General features: G+C 40.9%; 1 protein-coding gene across 2 annotated transcripts in view; it reads right to left on the bottom strand.

Annotated features, from left to right (window-relative positions):
• CPA6 (carboxypeptidase A6) overlaps positions 1–22,178 on the bottom strand; it is a 288,596-nt gene extending 266,418 nt beyond the window's left edge. The window contains exons 1-3 of one of the 2 annotated variants that reach the window (XM_036886322.2): positions 22,062–22,178; positions 21,733–21,855; positions 21,308–21,514 (exon numbers count right to left, since the gene is read on the bottom strand). In XM_036886322.2, coding sequence (XP_036742217.2) covers positions 21,308–21,423 — 116 coding nt within the window. In that variant the 5' untranslated portion in view covers positions 21,424–21,514; positions 21,733–21,855; positions 22,062–22,178. Of the gene's footprint in view, positions 1–21,307; positions 21,679–21,732; positions 21,856–22,061 lie in introns of those variants that run through there. The other variant, XM_057498017.1, reaches the window with a different exon arrangement.
• Between the last annotated feature and the right edge of the window lie 254 nt (positions 22,179–22,432).

Here is a 22,432-nt window from a genome sequence, read left to right as displayed (position 1 = left end):
GGGAAATTAGTGTATTTTATTAAAAATTTGAAAAGTAAAAAGACTAGTACATGTTAGAATAATTTTTTTACCTTTTCCCCATAGTTTAAGCTATGTGATTGAAGCACCTCTGTTAATAGTTTCCTGGTATGAAGTTGGTTAAAATTCCATCTGTTAATACATCACTTAGATAATATATGGGTTTTCTTTTTTTAGAGAGTAGATAGAAATTTTGTAATGAGGGCTTGTTACACAGCAATATGGTAATGATAAAATTGCAATTTAGAATTCCTTTTCATGTTAATTTGAAGAATAAAGAAAAGGTTCAAACTTAAAATTTGATGTTCAACCTTAAAAAAAAAAACTAGAGACTGGAGGGCAGGGACATTTCTGCTAGGATGAAGAGAAAGACAGCATCCCTAGTGATATGGAGTATGGGCAGCTGTGGTCATGTTTGGGGAAACAGGCAGACAACTCTGAACAAAACATTTATTTTGAAGTGAAAAAAGGAGTTTAAGTGGGAAGGGGAAAAGGGCAGTAGAGGGTCTTGGATGCCAGACAAATGAGTCTGGACGTGATTCTTGTGATGTCATGTGTTCTGGATCAGCAGAGCAACATACAGAAAGGCACTTCGGGAAGGTTAATTTGGTGCCGATGTGCAGAATGGATTGGAGCTCATGCTCTGGAACCAGAGAGGCAAGTTATGGGTTATTATGACCATGCAGGCATGAAAACATGACATAAATGGAACTGAGGAAGAGATGGTGGAAAAAGGAGTGGTAAGACGTGGTGAGCAACTGAACAAGGGGACAGAGAAATGTGACAGAGGGTTTGACCCTGGGTGGTTGCATTTCTCCAGACTGGATAAATTAGGCAAAAGAGGCAGGAAGAGTGTTTGCAGAATAAAAAGATAAAGTTGGTATCCACATGGAAATGTCCAGCAGTCAACTGGACTGATTTATGAGTAAGAAGTCAGAGATGAAAATAATGGCTTGAGACTCATCAGAACACAAAGCCATGATAACAAGCAACATCTTTGAGGCAGAGAACAGAGCTCAGAGACAACTCTGAAAGATAGCCTAAGCCTCAAGGGGGGGTAGCGGTTGTGGGGAAGGGAGCCCATCAATTGAGACAAAGGCAAAGTAGTCAGAGTGATGTGAGCAACAGCACATCTGGGTAATGCCACAGCCTTCCAGAAAATAGAACTTGCAAAAGGGAAGGAGTTGTCTTTGGTGAGTTTATAATTGTGTATCTGCATTGCATACCTTGAACTTAATGATGGCTCACTTTAGCGTGTTTGAGTTAGGGACTCTGTGCTCAGTCACAACTCTGCTCTGCATTTTCTCCATCACATCAAACATTGCCTGGCTACTCCACTAGAGAATAAAACCAATGTGTACTCTGTGGAACTTGTTCAACTTGAGAGAAATCAGCTTCGGTTGATCTTTCCTTTTCCAACTGCACAATTTGAAGGTAGCAGGTAATAGTGTCACCAAATATTTACTAAGCAACCTACTATGTGAAAGACCCTGTATTGGAGGCTGAACAAACATCTTCTTCACTTACGGTCTCCCTTTTAATACAAAAGGTAAGCATTGCAAATGTTTAAGTAAATCAAATGCAGGCTAGAAAAAAGGTCTTAAATCTAACATATGGAGTTAATGGTGCCAAGCTGCTTGTTTTTATAAGCACAAGAGCTTTTTAAAGCTGAGCACTCTGGCTACGTCCATTAGGTTACATGGTCCCCTCTGACTTTGTTGTATGACATCTGGTACTTTACTGCCTTAGAGGCTAAAGAGAAATACCATGCATGCCATTTGCTTTGTCTCAGTGTTTCTAAAAGGTTCCTTTTCCACTTGCCCTTTCTTTCTGTGTTAATGGTAATATTCTTCAAGAGTTTCAGATATTGAAGGTCTGGTGTTAATAGATTTTCTTTCAACTTTTAAGTCAGTCACATGCCCAAAACTCAGAAAGAAAGTAAGAGACTATACAACTACGATCTGGACACTAGCTTTACTTTTGTGGATTTTTTAAAGGATAGTATTGTCCAGATGACTGTGAGGTTTGGGCACAAAGTATATGCTTTGTGGTTAAAGACTAGGACACAATCAATATCAGGACACTGACTGAAAGGGTCAGGTGCACATTAATAGACTCAGGATAACAGTTTTTATGGCCAGGATGGTATGTTACTTTAACAAAAACCCCATACCAAGGCTATGTAAGGGGGGAAATGAAAATTTGCAAACACGTTTGAATTTTACACATTTGCTAGCTGTGCAGAAGAGCTTAGCACTAAAAGGTATTTTTTATGTGGAGGCTTTACAAATGTTTGCTGCCATCACTGCATATATTACCTTTGGCAGGCAGCCTGACCTTCTTATCTGATAAACTTCATCTGTAGTTCACAGACTAGTCTATAGATGAGATGCACCAGAATCACTTTGAAATGATTAAATAAATAGATTCTTGGGTTCAGTTTCTGGATATTCTGATTCAGTACATTTGGGTTATGCCTAGGGTATATTTGCATTTGTTAAATCTGCAGGTAATTCTGATGAGCAATCAGCTTTGAGGTCAGTTCATTTCCTTATAGAGGTAACATTCTAGATGATTGGGAGATTCTGTGAAGTGAACTGGGCTGAGCTTACATTTCCATTTGACAAGTAGGGGCATTGAGGCACTGAATCTTCCTCAACTGAAAGTGAACTGAGGTGAGAGTGCTTCTCTTGTGGGCCATAACTGAGATAAGAATTTATGAACTTGTAAATCTTGGTCTTTAACCATAGAAAATGTAAAAATTGTAGGGGAAACATCATCATTTTGCCCTATGACGACTTCATTTCAGGAGCATTTGATATTTTGTTTAACCTCTCTTTTTCCAACATGTATTGAGGAAATAAAGAACACAATGGCATACCCAAGACATGTAAACCAGAACAGAACCCAGGTTGCTTCTTCCCTAGTCTGGTTCTCATGAAGTACATAATCACGTGGGGAAATTAAACCTCTCATGTTGATACATCAAATAATTTTAATGTAGGGAAGAAGGTAATCTACTCCCACAAAACACCACTGCCACCCTTTCCTCCCCACCTCCTGAAAAGGGAAAAAGAATGAACACAAACACCCAAAGACACAGTCCTACAATGCAGAAGCTGGCACATTTCAAAAATAAGATCATACAAACTAAAACTTCCTATTCTCATTTAATGATATATCATGCACATGTCTCGAGGCCAATATATGCCCATAACTCATTCTTTGTAATAGCTTCATAATGTCCCATAGTATAGACAGATATATCATGATTTTTCCCAATCATTCTCTTATTAATAGGCTTCATTTTTAGGATTAAAAGAAATCACTACATACAGTGCTACAATAAACATTGTAACACCCATGCTAGTTTTTTTATTTGGGCCAGGTATTTTCTATTCAATGGATTGATCTACCCAAGGATGTAAGGATCTTAACTCTTAATAGATTCTGCTGGATTATTTTTCCACGAAGTTTGTATCAATTTCACATTTCCACCAGCAACGTATGAGAGTTCCAATTTCTTCCACACCCTCACTACCATTGAGCATTTTCAATCTTTTAAAGTTTTAATAACCTGATAAGTGAACAACTGCATTTCATTGCTTTAATTTGCATTTGCTGTGAGTGGAATGCACCTTTTCGTGTATATTGGCTCTGTGCATGTCCTCTTCTGTGAATGGCCCTGTAGGATAAAATTTGCTTATGCTCTTTCTCACACCGTGTACAAAAAAATTCCACATAAAGTTCTAAAAAGAAAGACTGCAAAATCAGAGAGGAAAAAAAACCCCAAGACATTGGTATAACTTTGACTGAAAGAGATATTTGACATTTTAAACAAGATAATTCTAAATGCCACAAGAGGAAAAATGGAATTCATAACCATTAAAATTGTTTGTTTTCTTTTCCCTTATGAAGTGAAAAGACAAGTGATGGGTGAAAAATAACACATTATATCAGTGATACAAGGGATTCATCTATGGTTCTCTCAAATATTGATACAAAAAAGACCAAAGGAAATAAAAGCAAAGAAAAATAAGCTGCAATTTTTCACCCAGACATGCTGCCCATGAAGAGTCCTATGTTTAAAATGAAGACAAAGTCCGCATTTACATCAGTGTTGAATAGGAGGTGTAGCTTCTGCTCCCCAACCTTCTCACACTTATGTCCATCATCTGCCTGGAGAGCCTCTTGGCATTTGGGTCCAATTCTCTCCTGTGGTGTGTTGCCTTCGGAACAGCTCTCAGACCCTCCCAACCATACTGGCGTTTTCCTTTTGACATTTGCCTCCAATTCCCCCTTTCACCTCTGCAGCCAACACACAACAGCTCAGTTGCCTCTTGAAGCCAACAGCTAGTTTTCAGAAGGTTCTGTACACAAAGCAAAGGATCCCACCGAGCACCATTTCACAATTTCGGGTGAGCCCTACAAAATAAGAACCACAGCCCGTTTTAAAGTTTAGAAGGCAAGTTTAGGAAAGGCACCTGCATTGTTTTTATACACATGAGAATCTGAAGCACTTGCCCACCACATGTGTGGTTGAGACACAGCTGAGATAATCCATGAGCAAGGGCTCTGCAAAGTCTAAAGGTACTTCATACAAATAGTAACCTCTTGGGCCAGATTTCCCTTTAAAAATCACAACTTAAAATTGTCATTATCAGCGGGGGCATCATGTAGAGACACTCCTTGCTTTCTCCTTGGGCACCACACAGCTTTTCCCAGGGCTCACCTGCTATAATAGCTATTTCTGATAAACTAATCATTCACACCCTGCCTTCAATACCATCCTCAGCAAAGCCTTTCCTGTCTTATCCATCATCAGCAGTTCCTTCCGCACAGGTAGCACTCTGTACTCCTTCGCCTTTATAACATGCATCACAATTGCAATATGAACGTCTGCCACCTTGACTTGAGTATAAACTCAACAAAAGCAAGGACCACATCTATTTTGTGCTGGATGCTTAGCACAGTACTAGGGACATAGCAGACGATCAATAAACATTTGTTGAATAAATAAATGAAAGCTACAGTATCTCATTTAATCATACCTGTTGCAAGAATCTGTATTTTTTTGTTCACTTGTGCATTGTCTCTCATGAAAATATGGGTTTCACAAGAATAGGGCCTTATTTTCCTAGTCCTTTATATTCCTAACATCTGAAACATCTGGGAAATATAGCTGCTCAAAGGAAATCTAGTAAAGAGATGAATGTGGGTCTCAGGATATGCTACTGTTGACTGACTCAATGGAATTTTGAGATCACCACCCTCATTTTCAAAGTGCCATGAATATTGAATATTGTGAGCACTCCCAGTTTCTATATATTTAAGTCACTTACATGTATTATTTAAGGTACCACTATATTAAAAAACAAACATGAAAATTAAAATAAGGATGAGATAGAAGATATATTTTCTTGGGCGTCCTACTTTGAAGACCAATTTTTCTGGATGACAATGTTACACACTGCAGGCAGCCACAAAATTAGCTGCAAAGCCTGCCTCTGTCAGTAGTATTCTTTAATCAAAAGCCCATGTTTTAAGACAAAAGTCTCTTTAGTCAAGGTTTTAGAATGTACAAGAGAGGGAGACAAATGAGAATAATTTACAAGTGAGTGAAAAGTGGTTTTTATTCAGAAGTTGTGTTTTTTTTCCTTGCAGTTTTCAGGTTGATGTTAATGGTTAGGGAGAGAACCAAGCATCCATAGCTCATAGGTGATATCTACCCCAAAAGTGAGAAGTTCAAAGCACTAAAAAGTCAAGTAAAAATTAAGGATAAGGGATTCTATCAAGCAGTGGAATAGTGGTAGAAAATTTATTCACAGAAACTTTCCTCTCCGTCCATGCCCCATAGAGGCAAGATGAAATAGCCTTTACCTTCTTCAGCAAGTCAGAAGACATTCAACCTGGACTGGGTCCTGATCATCACTATTATGGCAGCTTTAAAAAGAAATTGGTGGTATCGGAAACTGCTAGCAAGTATTTTTCCTGAATCTCATCTCAAAATATAATGGGCTAGCCCAGACTGGGAAAAATTCTATGTCATAGGGGAATATATGTAAAGGCATAATGGATACTCCCTCTAGTCACTTCAAATGTTTTTTCCTGACACATTGCATTAACTTTCAAATGAAAATCTAAATACAGATTTGGTTGTACTGTGGCATTGAAACTGCTGAAGAATCTCTATTTGAAAACCCATCTGCTTAAACACACAAATCAGCATGACACTGGTTGTTTCTGATATTACTCTGAACTGAAAAGCCTTAAGCCCTGCTCCTGTGTTTTACCGTCTCCCCAGTGTCTACGGGATATGCAGCAAGGCAGCTGCTTAGGCCATTCAATGCTTCACTGGAATACCCAACCATCTCATTCTCACTCAGAAACAGAAAATGAACATGCTTGTTTTTCTTTTCAGTCATTAGTCTGGTCCCAAGTGTTATATTATTAAATTTGCTGACTTCTGATTCTTATTTGCAATGCTTCTAGAACAGCTTTGGAATAAGGCACCATATAAACTGAAGTTCTTGTTATAGGGTTGATTTGTATGTGCTGGAGAAGAGGGATTTACACATGTTTAAAATTACTTTTTCCCTGAATACAAAAGTTGTTCATGTTTCATGTCGAATAGAAAAAAGTAGAGGGAGGAAGAAAAAAAATCACCTATAATGCAATCATGTGCTCATAATACTCAATATTTTGGAGTATTTTTATCATATATTGGAATTCATGGTTAAACTGGAGCAGTTAATACAGTTCTGTATCCTGTTTCTACCCCATGTCATACTGTATCTTGAGCACTACAACTTTTTTGTAGACATTATAACAGACACAGATTCCATAATATGGGCTATAATTAACCTTTGTCTTATTGAGGAGTATATAGGTAGCTTCCCAGGTTTTGATAAGACAAACTAATGATAAACATCTGTCCTTATACTAAATCTTTGCTCACATTTCAGGTAATTCCCTTAGAAAGCTTCCTAGAAATGAAACTACAGAGAATACTAATGTTGTAAATAGCCTACATTGAGCTTATATGTGTTAGTTCATGTACGTAAAGTGCTTAGGATGAGGCCTAATTCAGTATTAATTCAGTTTTACAGATGAGGAAACTGAGGCAGAGAGATTAAGTAATTCTCTCTAGGGTCACACATTAAGAGGTAAAACTGGGATGCAAACACAGACAATCTGAGGATGGAGCTTGTGCTCCTAACCTTTATGCTGTATGGACTCTCTAATCCCATATATAAACATGACCCCATGTGGACTTGGAAGAAACAGACACCTAACTGAACCCTTGGACATTATAGTAAGCAAGGCCTGGACAGATTAAGTGACTTATTAAAGTTGTATAAATAGCTAGCAGTAGATCTAGAATTTATATCTCCTGACTCCTCATCCTATAGTCCAAAAACTTGCTACTCAAAGCATGGCCCATGAACCACAGCCTTGGCAGCACTGGGAATCTGCTAGAAATGCCGAGTCTCAGGCCCTGCCCCAACCCTCCCAAAGCAGAACCTTCATTGTTAACAAGACCCCTGGTGACTCTTTTGCTCATTAAAGTTTAAGCAGCTCTGGCAATACACTCTGTAATCTGAATAGATCTTTGGTACTTGAATGGAAAATTGCATATAAACTGCCAGTACTTCTACAGCGTGAAAGAAAATATGTCCTCATTTCTCAGAGTTGGTTAAAGCTTGTATTAGGTTAAACCATATGAAATTGCTGTTATTTTAGGTAAAAAGGTCAAATATTGACACCTGGTTGTGGTTCAACTTCAGAAAGTAGAAGAGTAACAATAATAAAACTTAACAGTACCTGCAGTCTGTGTAGAGATTAGATTTGAGGAAGAATAAAATGGGGTTGTTTTACCCCAAAAAGTACACAGGTTAGTCAGGAAGAATAAACAAACAGACAATTACAGTACAAAGTGCTAAGTGCCACCTAAGAGCACCCTAAGGGCTCAGGAGGAAGTTCCGGATGTTCTGGAAGACAAATGCTGAGGAAGAAAACAATTCCTTGCTCCTATCAATGGCCAGAAAGTCAGGTGTTCCAGCCTTAGCTAATACCTAAATGGATATCCCAGTCAGCTGCTCAGAGCCTGATAAAACAAAATAAAGAATATAAAGTGCTCCACAAAGTACAGGACACGTGAATTACCTCTGGAGCTTCGAAAGCAAGATGACTGTTGTCCTTAATGTGATAGCAGGTAAAGAAAGTTACAGGTCTTACCACTTAGGGTGTACTATTTTCATGGGCCCCTATTAAGCCATTTCTGTTTTTGAAGTTAATGGATATTTTTAGCTGAGGTGAAATGAAGAACTGGCTTCCTATTGTACTGTGAAATGAAGAATCTTAGCAGTAATTAATCCTTAAAGATAGGTTTACTAGAAGCTGTGCTATATGTGCAAGTAAATTATACACAATGTGTAACAAAATTTTTGTTAGATATTTATCATAAAGTTTTTCCATTCCCAGGAAATCTATCTTGCTATTACAGAAATGAGACTGGGTCATCCTGCTGATTTCTCATCTTTACACTGGTCGGTTTGGTTTAGAAATACTTAATTTGGGGGGAGTTGTTTGAATTAGTAAAGTTTTATTTCATCTAACTTTTTTCTTATAAAGATCCTCTTACCTAGAAAGAATCTACCAATAGCTGGGCTCATGGTGAGCTTTTCATCCTGTAGTTAAATGCTCTCTATGTAAGTTGCATAAAAGGAAAAAAAAAAAAAGACTTTTCACATACAAAAGAGAGGCTAAGATGGTGGCTAGCCTTTTGGCATGTCATACATTTTTTCTTGAGGACTACTGTGTGCTAGTTTCATAGAGAGTAATTACACAACCTGGGGACTTTCCTCTTGCTATTTCTCAGCTGGTCCTCATCTTCCCTTTCTTCCACAAGTCCTTAACTTAAGGCTAAGACTTTAAGCCTTTCTCACAGAAACCGACGGATGTCACACAATTTCAATTTGGATTGGTACAGATTTTACGAAAGCTTGACCACTGCCATGGGGAAGCATGCTGAGCTCCAATCAGAAAATACTAGAAGTTTGAGGAGACTTTGAATCACACAGCACTCTATTTGATTCAATTCTATCTGTTCAAATTGTTATTGTTAGCTTATTTTTAAAGGTGCCCATCTATACGCTCCAGGGCCATTCTGTTTCTATGGTACCTGGAATTTATTTGAGGATCTGAGTAGGGGGACTGAGTATGGGAATTGTGAGCAAATGTACATTCTTATTACATCAAGATATCAAAGGAGTTAGAAAAAGATGAAATAAAAGAATGTGGACAATAAAGTTCTGAGAATTTAATTAGAAGTACTTTGGTTCAAAAAGTTATTCAAAGACTAGAGAAAATATTAAACAACATGAATTGATGATTAAGGTATGATCTATAATCTCAGATGAATTCATATGTTTTTAGAGGATAAAACAAGGACAAAAAGGTAAGGATCTCTTCTCTATCTCTAGGACACTAGCTGGTGCCCATTCCAGCATGACACAGGACACGGCAGTTTGGTCTCAGAGATCTCCTACTCACAGCAGAGTCTGTTCAAAGCCATTTTAGGAGCCTGTATAAGTATCTGAGACCAAATTTGGGTAATTCAAGCAATACCTGAAACACATTGGGCAGGAAGAAAATGACACGAGGATGGGGAATATTGCACTTAGGGGCATACAGGTGGCAGTTGGAAGGATCCCCACATCCCTCCTGCATCCGAATGGGGCAAATGGTTTCTGTTTCTCACTACTGTACTTGTCACTGATGAAGTCTAGTCTGGCAAAACTGCCTGCAAATGTCAGCAGCTTGATTCCTAATTTATTACTCTACTTTTCTGCCTGCCTTCCTCCCTCCCATCCATTTAACTTCTCCTGAATATGCCAAACACTATTTGGGGACTGTGAGAATACAGCTAAGAATAAATATAGCATGTTATTCTCAACTTGGTTATAACTGAAAAGGAAAGATAAGACATTCACAAACAACTATAACACCCAGGAGATTGTGGTGATTGTCACTAATGACAGATACAGGGGATCTCAGAGGAGGGAACGATCATAGCTGATTGGGGGGATTAGGGAACTCGTGCCAGAGGGGTAGCATTTGAATGGGCTCATGAAAGGCAGATGGGCTGGAAGCAGACCTTCCCCAGAAATGTGTACCACCTGGCCAAAGGCACAGAGGGAGAGGTAATTTTGAGACGTTTTGGGTGTAATGGAAACAGAGGCTATCTGCAGGGGAGCACAGGAAAAAAAGGGACACTATCCCCTCAGTGACTTGTCACCTTGCTGCTTGTCCACCACACTGGTTTCCAAACATGTGTTATGTCACATGATGGGCTTATTAATGCTCGGAATGCCAGGGCTACCCTTGGGGCTTAAGGGGGAGGATGTGGCCTGAGAATTTGCATTTCTAGCAAGTTTCCAGAGGATGCTGATGTTGCTGGTCTAAAAACCACTCTCCAGGGCCACGTCAAGCAGGCTAATGTCCCATCACTGTTTCCTAGGCCTGGAAATTTCTACCCTCAGATATTTATATGGCCCTGGATCTCATTTTATTCTTCTCATCTCTTCTGACACTATCCCTTTTCTATGCTTTGTCTTTAGGAAGAAGAGAGGCAGGATAAGGGATCTGTATAGTCTGAGTTAGTGGGAACAGAAGGCAAGATAATTCTGGTCAGATGCACAACACCTCCATCTCATCACTAAAGGAAAAGGTACATTCTTTGCCTTATTAGTAAAAGGTTTTGGTGTAAGGGAGGAAGAAAGAGGGTTAGGTAGACGAGGGGCTTGCAGTGACTGGAGTGTTTTTAGAAAACCTCTTGTGGAGAATGAACAACCTCAGCAAATGGGGCTCCTGGGGGAAAAGGAAAAAACACACCTTATTCAGGCCAAGGAAACACTGCAGAATGCATATCTCTCTGAAATACCAAAGTGGTTTTCCTATCACATATTAAGATTTCCTGCTAGTCATTTACAGATATTTTCCTTTCACAGAGAGGTCTGAAAACTTAGAGGGAATGAACAACCCCATATGTGTCCTCATCTTCTGCCCTCTAAGTCAAGGTCTTAGATTTTTTCAGCAGCAAATTTCTAACTACTCCAAACATCTTGCTACACAGTCTTGTCCCAAATGCCCCTACACTTCCATATATTTAGCAATTTTGATGCCAAATATATTGCTATCATGTCATCACACACATTCCATCCATCCCATGGAAACACAATTGATGGGGTACAATAGGACCCCAAACATGTCATGCCACACATGTTGTGTCCTCATTATGTTCAAAAACATCACAAAAAGAACCTAGTAGACATTTAGGTGATTCATGAATTAGTCTGATAAGAGTAAAAATCTGAAAGATAGATGGAGTAATGAAAATATGGCAAATGAGGTCACATGTGCAAATGGTTAGATTCTTTTAAGTGCAAAAAAAAAAAAATGCCCAGCTAGTGATAAAACTATGGGATCACCTACTCCATTTTTTAGCAGTTGGTAATCTGAGACTGAAATGCTATAAAATACGTGGTGTCTGCGTTAAGAAAACAAAGTTCAGTGTTGTTGACCTTGTATACTTGCATTTTTATTATTATTTTTTTCCAGTTCAGATGGTTGGGTTGCAGTATAAGCCTTCAGGAGACAGAGACTGTCTCTCTCCACTTAGATGATTCCCAACCTGTCCAGGGATGAGGAACGGTGGTCAGTAAGGCCTCAGTGCACCTTCTGGTACGTGGTAAGTGTCATGGAATAAGAGAGGATGGGAAGACTGAAAGATGGAGTTACCTCCACTTCCCAGGTAACTCAGAGGAAGGAGAGGGAAGGCCTGTTCCCCTGGCTAAGACACTGAGACATTTTCACAGATCTCTCCCCCACCCTCCATCTGTGTGCTGGGGAAAGGAGCCAGACACAGACCGCAGAGGCCCGTCTCTCAGGCACAGAAGAGGAAGGCAGAGTAGGGATGGGGGAATTCTGACACTGTTCCTTCTTGGCTTGCTTTGTGGCTACTTAAGGGCTTAAAGATATGCCCTCCCCCATTGGCAGAATTGTCATAGATTGAATGATGAGAGTCCACGGTGACATGTTCCAGGGAACATGAGGTCGCATGGGAAGATTCTCAGTAGAATCATGGAGCCTGAGAGATGGGCCTCCGTGGCCTGTGTCTGGCTTCTTTCCCCAGCACACAAATGGAGGGTGGGCGAAGAGAAAGGCAGGGGGATTTCTTCCCTGTCCCTCTTTCCTGGTTTCAGTGTCACACTTCTGACAGTAGCTACTAGCCTCCACAGTACTGGTTCCTGCTAGGCAGCCCCTCCTCCAAGGGCCAGCTCTCTTTGGCCTCAAGGAGGTTAATTTCTTTCCTTCTTTGTCCCTTCAGACCCAGAAATCGCTAACCTTTGGGTGCTTCAGCATCCCTGTCTTCCTTCACCCTGCCTGCATCTCAGTAAACAGCCCCTTTTGAAAAGTCTCTGCAGTTCAATCATTGAAGCAAAATTCTGTTTCTGCTGGGACCCTGAGTGACAGAAAAACCAAGCTGGAATAGGAAGCAGAAAGAATACACATATAACTCTGAAGATCTGTGTTAGAACAATTTCAGGAGCTTGAAATGAAAGAGGGCAGAAATGGGAGGGGGAAGCTGTGGAAGAAAGGATAACGAAAAGGCTGCTACTAACTTGTATTTCTCTAGCATTGAGCGAAATGATAAAGTACTTTGTAAATCGGAGTACAATATAAAGTGTTAGGTATTAGAGACCATCTCTACCATCAACTGGGTTCTCAGTAATGCTTGGTGATCCTCCTGAAGGTCCAAGTCATTTCCCTCAGGAACATTTTAAATCAAAACCACCTCTCCTTTTATCAGGTTCCTTATTCACTATGCCTTCATAGGACCAGGAACTGTCCTCCTGTTTTGCGGAGAAAAGAGGCCAGCTGGCTTTCTGTCTTTTGGAGACCTAATCTATCACCTTCACGTTCCTCCTTCTTTATCTATAGCTGCTCCCTCTTTTATTCCTTCCACCCAGCATAAAATCTAGCCATATCTTAAGAAATAGGAACAAAATGACAAAAAAAAAATTCTTCAACTCTAATTATTGGCTCCTTGTCCCAACCCCCTTCATGAATAAGCTTCTTGAAATTAGCAGTGGTCTCTACTCACTGCCAGTCGCCCATGTCTCTTTCATTCCTCAACCTACCGTGCCCTAGTTTTCACCCACCACTCCACCAAAAGCACCTTTGATGAGCACACGACTGAATCCCTGAGGCCAAACCAACGGGCATACTTGGCAGTACCCAATGTAGCTGCTCTCACCTTTCTTTGGTCTCTTATTTTCCTGGGTTTCTGACATTTTCTGGGGTTGTTAATCTCTTTCTAGGCCTTTCCACTAGTTTTTCTCTGGCTTTTCCCTTCTGTCTTATTCAGTTTGGGACTCTATGCTTTTCACGTAATGAGTGCTTCCTGGGTGTCCTACCTACCCTACACTCAAAATTTCAAGATGTTTTATATATATCAGATACTGGAATCTATTTCACAGTCTAGAGCTGTCCCGTGAACTTCAGATCCACCTATCCAATTGGGCACTTTATAGGCACTTCAAACTATACATAGCCGAAAAAAGTACTGACCTTCTCTGCAAAAACCTCAGTCCTATTACCCAATCCTAAGATCATTTTACACTATTTCTTCTTTCTTTTCCTCTTCGGTTGCTTAATTTTGAAAACTGTACCTCTTAAATATTTGATTGGTTCCCTCCTTTCCCTTTGATTGTCACTCCCAGGAGACAGCCCTCAAATCTTCCTTTCTAAGAGATGGCAGAGGGAACTTCCTTTGAAAAAAACTTAATCATCTAAATTCCCTGCTTAAAATTCTTCATTAGTACCCTGTCACCTTTGGGAAAAAGCAGAACTCCACATCATGGGACATGAGGTGCTGCATGACCTTGAAGCCTTACCTCGCCTCTCCTTACTCTCACCAAGAGAAATACCATATTAGCCATACGTAATTGCTCTGATTTCTGGATGTGACCAAGCTCTCTCACTTGTTTTTTTGCACATGCAATATACTTCTCTGTGTCTGGAAAGCCTTAACCTAATTTCTACTTGTTCTTTATGACTAAGATCAGGGCCTTTGAGTACCAATCATTTAAAAGAAAAATGTAAAATACCTTGCATATTTAATAATCCACTCAAATTTCTGTTTCCCTCTTAAGACTCATTGTTCAACCAAGAAGCCTTCTTTTACCTCTCTCCCCCTTTCAATCTGAATTAAGTGACCTTCTGCACTCACCCAGCACCAAGAGTTTCCTCTCTGTAGGCACAGTGATCCGAGTTGGAATTGTTTATTTGCCCAAGTTACTCATTATGCTGTACACATGGACTGCTCTTTTATCTCCATAGTCCCAGACTAGCAGAGGGCCAGATATGCTACAAATATTTATAGAAATGAAATTAAATCTTCCCTCATTAAACACTTCTCAGCCTTGGAAAACATTTTACTTTATCCCCAACTCCAGGAATAGGAAAGAGTAAGATTTCTGGATTCATCAAAGACAGTGTCATCAACTATAAATAATGCTGCAAACTCAGCTGACCTGGGTTTTAGTCCTAATTCCACCACCAACCCTGAAAATCCTTTTACTTTTTTTTGCAGTTCTGCTTCCTGTGTATTAGGTAAAAGGATTGGCTATAATATTTTTGTGTCTTCTAATTCCAACACTCTCACTTAAAAATGCCATTTATAGAATAAAAAAACACTTTTCATCCTCTTGAAGTAAAAATTCTAAAAGCCCCTCTGGATAGATTGCTTCTTCAGGAGAACCAAGTAGAAGGGAGAAAGGGTTGCTAATCTTTAAATATCAAAGTGACCACTGAGAGACTGCTAGTTATTTTCAGTATGTCTTTCCCGATCTTCCCCTTCCCTCCCAGACCACTTGCACCATTATTTCATAGCCTCCTTGCAGCTCAGGCCATCTAACGACTCTAGATAGGGAAGTGATGTTAAGGATGTTAAAAGACTGTTCTCTTAAAGGAAAGCAGAGTGACCGTGCCTTTCCACTTTCCTACTGGCTGGACTGCAAGAGCTGGAAAACCTCTCGAGCCATGTTGGGGAACTGAGTGTTGAGTACAGCAGGGGTACAGGGCAGAGGGAGCCTGGTTCTCTCGCACTAACTATACCTGCTCTGGATTTTTACATGAGAAACAATGTCTTGCTTAAACTATTCACCTTTGAGATTCTTTGTTATAGTGGAAAAGTAACAACCCAACAGCATCTTTAACAACACAGATACTAAAGGAAATGTTTTACTCTTTTCAAAGTACACTGAGAAAAAGAACAAAGATGGTAATTTTGTTGAAGAAAACCACTTAGAAGGTTGCTAGAACTATTTTTTTCCCCCTGGAAGTTTCCTACACTACCCAGAAAAAGATCTACATTCGACTTTCTTAGAAAGACACTAATGGTCAAAGGCAGATTAGGAAGGCATTTATGTGGCAAAGCAAATTCTAATCCTATAAACCAGTTAACAACTGATTGATCATAATAGTGACTCTAAAACTAGTCACTAAGAGTTTTCCTGCCTTTGAAAATGGAATTACTGAACAGAAGTAAAAACAATGCTTTTGGAGCTCACATAATACAGACTATGAAGTCATGAAACATTAACAACCTTCACAGCTTTTCAGGGGTGGAAAATTATGCTTGACAGTATTACCCAGAATATATCCTGGCACCACAGAACAAAGGCCACATTAAGACTGGGCTCCAAGGAGAAAGTGGCCCAGAAACAGAAGAAACCTTCCTCCTTTCACTAGCTCAGCAGCCAATCCCCACGGAGTACCATCTGCCTGTGAATTCAAGTCGGAGAAGTTGAGAGCTGCCACATTGCACATCTCTAAACAAGTAAGGCAGGAGACCTCAACACACACAACACACTGTGGGGAATAAAGCTTTTGTATAATCAGCCGATAAACAACCAGCCCTTAGGGATTTCACTATGAACTAATGCATAAAGAAAACTAAAATTATTCTCCTAAGGGCTAATTGCTAAAAAGAACTTCCAAAAGACACTGGAGAAGTAGTCCATTAATCACAGCCTGACTGTGCAGGCCAGGTTCAAAACCAACCTTAGAACCCACCAGATATCCCTCATAGCTCCTAATGCCCCAAATGTGTATCTCACCCATTTTAATCATTCATGATCTGAGATAGCTCCTTTTACTTTAGGCGCTTATTATGAGATGAGTGGGGCCTGCCTGCCTTTCCTGCTAAAGATGAGCAATGCTGAAGGCCCACTTCCCTGACCTGACTGTAGAGGAGTTTCAGGATTGAGGAAGAGTGAGATAGAGGCCCTGAGAGCCAGACAGAGGATTCTGGACTCTATATAGTTGGCAACAGGGAGCCAAAGTAGATATCTGAGCAAGGGAGCAACACAACACAAGTCTTATTTTAGTAAGACCATCAGTACGAGAAAGGATTAGAGGAAGATCAGTTAGGAGAAAATTACCTGAACTTGGCTGAAGTAAAGAAGTCCAAACATGGCTGCTGGCTATTGCAAGAGAAGACAGGAATGGAAGGAACTGGAGATAAATGTGCTCTTTGGGAGTAAAATAAGGTAGTTGAAGACTTCATGTAAAGCTCAGTAAAGCAGCAAACATAGCCAAGAATAAAGGTCAAACCCATGGTGCACGTCCAAATCAGGACCTGTCTTAGACTAATGGGCACACTGCCAGTGAGCACACCAAACTGCAGGGACAAGCCAGGCCAGTCTTGGGTGGATGGGATTTGCGGCCATCCTATCTGAAAAGCACTTTAACTACTAACACAGAAGATAACCTGCAGATTCAAGATTTCAGTATAATCTCTTACACTGTAGCCCTAGGTTTCTAAAAATTCAGAGCATTAAAAAGAAAACACCATCAGATGATAAAAGAATTAAAAGCTGTTGAGCAACAGAAGGGAACAGCCAGAGAGGTTAGGTGGAAACAAATACAATGAAATGCCCCTGAAATTCTATCTATTCTAGCTCATCACTGTATTTCTCACTATCTTCTCTTCAATACAGCACATCCCAATTTGGGGCCTCTTTGCTTACAGCATTTCAAGGACCCAACTGCTTTAAAAATGAAAAAAAACGTATTCCTTTAATCTAGCTCCTGAATCTCTGTATCCCACTTTCACGGAGGACTAGCAAACTTGAAAAATAACTGGGGTGGGGTGGCAGGGTGGGGGACAGGGTTTGGGGGCATGAGTACAGCATGGACACTAACTAATCAGAACACACCAGCTGGTGAGTGGGCCGTAACCAGCCCTGCACATACCTGCGATCATGCAGAAAGGCTAAGTTATCAGAGCTGCTGCTCCCCTGAGGAAGAGAAGGGGAGGAAATTGCACTGAGACATGAGAGCTTCAACAGATGCAAGGCCAGGTGAGGGAAGCAGCATCCCTGAGGCCTCTTCAGGCAGTTGTGATTCCAGTGGGTTCAGGTCCCAAGAAGCAGCCCGGGTGGCAGGAACTCACCTACCCAAGATACAGCAGGGCTGGGTGACCAGACAGGTGAGGCTCTGGAAGGGATTCCTACTCCTCCTCCTTGTTCACCAAGCTTTCTTATCAACCCCCATAGTCATCCGTCCAGCCCGCACGGCATTTGTACGTTGTACACTGTCACATGTGGGGCTGTTTTCTTTACTAAGCTACAAACTATCTGTGGCCTTGACTTGCTGGTCAACGTTCATTGCATAAAGTAGGCACTCAAGAAATACTTGAATGAATGAAGTCACACTCCCATGGCCACTCTCTATCCTAGTTTTTGTTTTTGGTAACAATATACAGTTCCGTTATCTTCCATTTTCTATCCCTTGTCTCTCTGCTTCTCTAATAATTTACCATCAGTGACTCATCACCCTAGAGAAGCAACCATGAGTAAACTTGCAACTTTACCTCTGTCATCTACTCCTTTCCATTATTAGCCCAAAACTATTAGTTTCCCAAACAAGATTAAATCTTCAGTTTTTCTTAAAAGCAGTTACTTTCTAAACATAAGTGGGTAGCAAAATGAGAAGTACAGTCTGAAAAGACACAGAGCTGAGTTAGAATTCCAATGATGACCTAACAGTGACCTTGGGTTAGTTAGCACTGAACTAGAGTTACCCTGTCTATACCTTATTTAGCTGAAAGGTTGTTGAAAAAGTTAATATTTTTATAATATTGGTATCTTATATTTTTATAAATGTTTATATTAAGTATTGGTAAAACAGCAAAGTGCCAAGAACCATCAGTTACCTATGCTATTGCATTTAAACCTTGGTGAGGAAGGTTCAAATATTCAATATTCCAGATAAGGAAACTGAGGCTCAGAGAGGTTAAGGAACTTGCCCAAGGTAACAGAGCTACTGAATATGGGAAAGCAGAAATTGAAACCCAGGCAGCTGAACTTCAGGACTTCTAATCATTACACTCCATTGACTTGCACAAAGAAGGTACTGGATAAGTAGTTCTTGGAAAACCATAGCCACTTGAATTCCACAGCATTGCCAGATTTATTGCTTCATGTCTTAGAACTTTTTTTTTTAGGGGTGGTAAAAGAAACAACTACCCTAATTTCATGTGATACAGAAGATCCTTACATTTTTTTTGCCCTCATTGCCACAGTATAATAACTAACCAGGGCTGCTTCCAGAAATACCCAAGGAGAGAAAAGGTGAGGACACAGTGTGTGTTTGCCTGCGGAGGAGACTTACTGACTGACATTCATTGATCACAGAAATGTTTGACTTGCATTTGTAGCCCTGGAAGCCTTCTACAGTAGAGAATCACTAAATATTATTCAGAGTCAAGTTATTTTCTACACTTTGCTTCATTCCTTTTCCATGTATTTTTATATCTCTTATAAATGTGTAGTATAGCCATCCAAAATGTTATTTTCCTTGTCTTTGTACAATTTTTCCTGAGACATTTAAATCTGCCATTTACTAAGCATCTATTCTACAATTGGCTCTGTATAACTGTTATTGGTTAATGCGGAAAGGACTAAGTTCACTAGCTGCTCTCAGGAGGCATGCTGGTCTGAGTGTTCTATTTCTTATTCATTCACAGAGTCCTGCAAATGATAATCATATATTAGAGTGAAACAAGGCCTACAAAAAAAATTTTTTTTACAAAAATGCAAGAAATAGGGCTGCTCCATAATTATTAACAAAACTGAAACAAATTGCATAAGGGATAAAAATGAGGTGGTTTAGAGTAACTTTGGATGGGCAACAAAAATAATGCTAAATACTATTCTACCATATCAAGCCCATCACAGTTCTGTTCGCTGAAGAGCTAGACTGGCAGAAAGTAGTTCCTGAGTAAAAGCAGCAAAATAATCCCAGCCCTAAGCAGCATTTCTGTCTTCAGTGATGAGAGAATGACATATCTATTGAAGGTAAGTTAAAATTGCCCATTTTTGGTGGTGAGTGTGCTCAGAAACATTTCTGGTTTTAAGGATGCTCTAGGCCTCTACTGTGATGGACAGGTGAGGCTCCTTTCTTCAGTTTCTCATTGTTTCATCCCTCCCTCCCCAGCCCCCTCAGTGTTCAGACATCTGGTAGTTTACACATTTGGGACTAACTTATTATACAGCACCCAAAGAAAGAAACAGCAATTATTACTTTCATTGCAGAACAAGAGAAAAAATTTCTCCAGAAAGGTTCCAGTTGCTTGCAAATTCTATGAGAAAAGGGCACCATCGTTGGCCTCATTTCCTCTGCTAAGTGGTGCTTTGGAGTGTGTGCACACCTGCTCAGCTGAAGCAGGTCTGGTGACTTATCACTGACAAACATCACACACTGAAATAATTATGAGCAGGGCCACAGCTGAGTGGAGGAGTGAGGTCCTATGTCACCCAGGCGGGTCTAAACCTGTGAAATATGTTCATCACCTGGCCCGACATCAGCTAGGAGAGTCAGGGTAAACTCCTCTGCCACCAGTCATTAAACAAGCCTTCCTTACCTCAATCTCCAAGGGCAGTGACAAATGGCAGGATGTAAAGCCTGCACCATGTGTATCAAGGAAACTGAAAAGCAGTCCTCAGATATTAACTCCTTTCTGCTTTTCCCCAGAACACCCAGGGAGAAAAATCTGAGATTGTATTACCATCTATGCCCTTATCTAAACCAAGGCCCCCATCCCTATTCTGCATCCTCTAAAACTGAGGACATGTTTTTACAATTTCCTCTGTGGCACTGTATTCAGAGGAACTCTAAAGGCAGTGCCTAGATTCTTCCAGAGGGAGAGGGAAACAGTTACCTTTTCCAGGAACATATGTAAAATTCTTCACTGTACTGCTCCTCCTAGTGAGAATAATTTGCTTCAAGACACTGAACTCTCCCTAGTCATAATCCAGATCTATATGAAAGCTTGCCTCAACTGGTAATTATTGAATGATAGACCATTTAAAAAGATTTAAGGTACTGGTTTTCTTTCTCTGTAAAACAAGAATTGAATTAGAGGAGCAATTTAAGTTTCTTGCAGCTCTAAAATGCAGGAAAGCCATAATTTCCAGATTCAAAGAACAACCCCCTGCAAATTTGAGCAAAGCACATGCTATATATTCCACAGCAAGCTTTTGGGATAAGAAGACATGCATGCCTCTTTATGAAAGGCAAACACAGAGCTAACCTACAGAGGGGGAGAAGACTAATTGTTTTTCCTCTTTTGTTTTTCTTTCAGAAAAATACCCATAATTTTACAGCTGGCCACTTTTATTCTGCTTATTTTGAGTTGACTCATTTGCATTGCTGATTTGAAAATCCTTCTAATAACCCCTCTGTAGGGTAACAAACTAAAAAAAAAAAAAATCACACTAAGTTCTTAAATTAATCACTGGTGAATTTCAGCCCACTGCTCCTGAATCCCTGCACACACTCCGACAGCAGCAGCTTTAGCTTTTGGATCATAATTCACGGGGGTCAACAGCATCCTTCCTGCAGAGCGTCAACCCAGGCAAATGCTGCGAATACTGCCTCTGGCTGCTCCAAAGACAGAATCCCAGTCAACGCTAGCCCACAGCTGAGCGTGGCTCACGATAAATAGTATGAAAAGCTAGATGGGCGCCCACTGCATTCTCTCAGTGAGCTAAACCAAAGAGCTGGGAGCTGTTTGCGCTTTCTATTTTAGATGACCAGTAAAGTGGTCAGATTCACGCAGAGACCAAAGACCAGAAAAAGTGAGGCGCACTCAGGAGCAAACCAGCTCCCTCATACAGCTAAAAGCTGCGCAGGGCATGAAAGTCGCTTCACTTACCCAGCATAGCGGTTGCTATAAAGGTGGCTGTGCCCTGGTTGCAGAATCTTCAAAAAGAACAAACCGAGAGACAGAAAAGCAGCTGTCCGGCTCCTGGGCTTCCCGAGGAACTTCATCGTGTGGCAATGAGAGGAGTTGAAAGTTACTTACAGCAGTCACCCGAGGCTGGAGGTGGCTCTCAGCACCCCCTCTGCACAAACACGTTCCCTGAGAGGGGGTGGGGGAGAGGGTTGGGAGTGAGCAAAATGTGACACTTCTTTCCAGCTACAGGGGAAAAAAAAGTTTAAGCAGCCGAGGGAGGGAAGTTGCTATTAAGACTTGGTCTTGGGCCGAGAGCAGCAGCCGCAGCCCCACCAGCCCTGCCAGTGCGCCTGAGCCTGAATCCGGCTCCCGAGAAGGGGCTGGGCCTCCCCAGGCTGACTCACGGCAGGGTTCGCTGGGTGCTGCTTCCTTTGTGTGTCTCCTCTCTGTTTTCTGCTTCCCAACTTCAGGCCTCGAACTTTTTTGGACGACCTTTCTGCTCTTATTACCTTCTACAGCAGAGGACCCTAAGTAAATTGCAAATGATTTGTTTGAGGATGGGCTAAACACACAGGCATAGAACATTCCAGGTTTAATATTTTGATCTACCATGACAAATTTCTACATGGATTCCACATACTGAAACGCACAGTGAGTAGTCTTGATGAGTACATGTGCAAGGATAAGCTGGGGCCCCTGGATCCGGACAGCCAGCCCGGGTCCCGGCTCCTACCCGTATCGGCAAGGGGCGGCCACTTCACCGGGCTTTTGGGGCCTCTTCGTATTCATTCCACATGAGCAGCACCCAGACCTGCTGCTATTTCAGAGGTTCTCTGGGGAACAGGAGGCCTCTGAGTGCTTTACCACCTTCACTGCACATTTGGAATCATTTAGGGAGCCAGACCATTTAAATCAGAATTCCTAGGGGTGGGATCACTGGTTTAAAAAGCTGGCCTCTCAGGTGATTCCAATGTGCAGCCACCACGCTGGTCTAGAGCAAGGCTTCTCAAACTTTAACGTGCATACAAATCACCTGGGGGTCTTGTCAAACTGTAGTTTCTGATGCAATAGGTTGGGGCTGAAGCCTGAGATTCTGCATCGCTA

This window comes from Manis pentadactyla, chromosome 3 (genome assembly GCF_030020395.1).
Source record: "Manis pentadactyla isolate mManPen7 chromosome 3, mManPen7.hap1, whole genome shotgun sequence".
Lineage (NCBI taxonomy): Eukaryota > Metazoa > Chordata > Mammalia > Pholidota > Manidae > Manis > Manis pentadactyla.
Note: the sequence above shows the minus strand (reverse complement) of the source record. Positions and strands in the feature narration are given on the sequence as shown.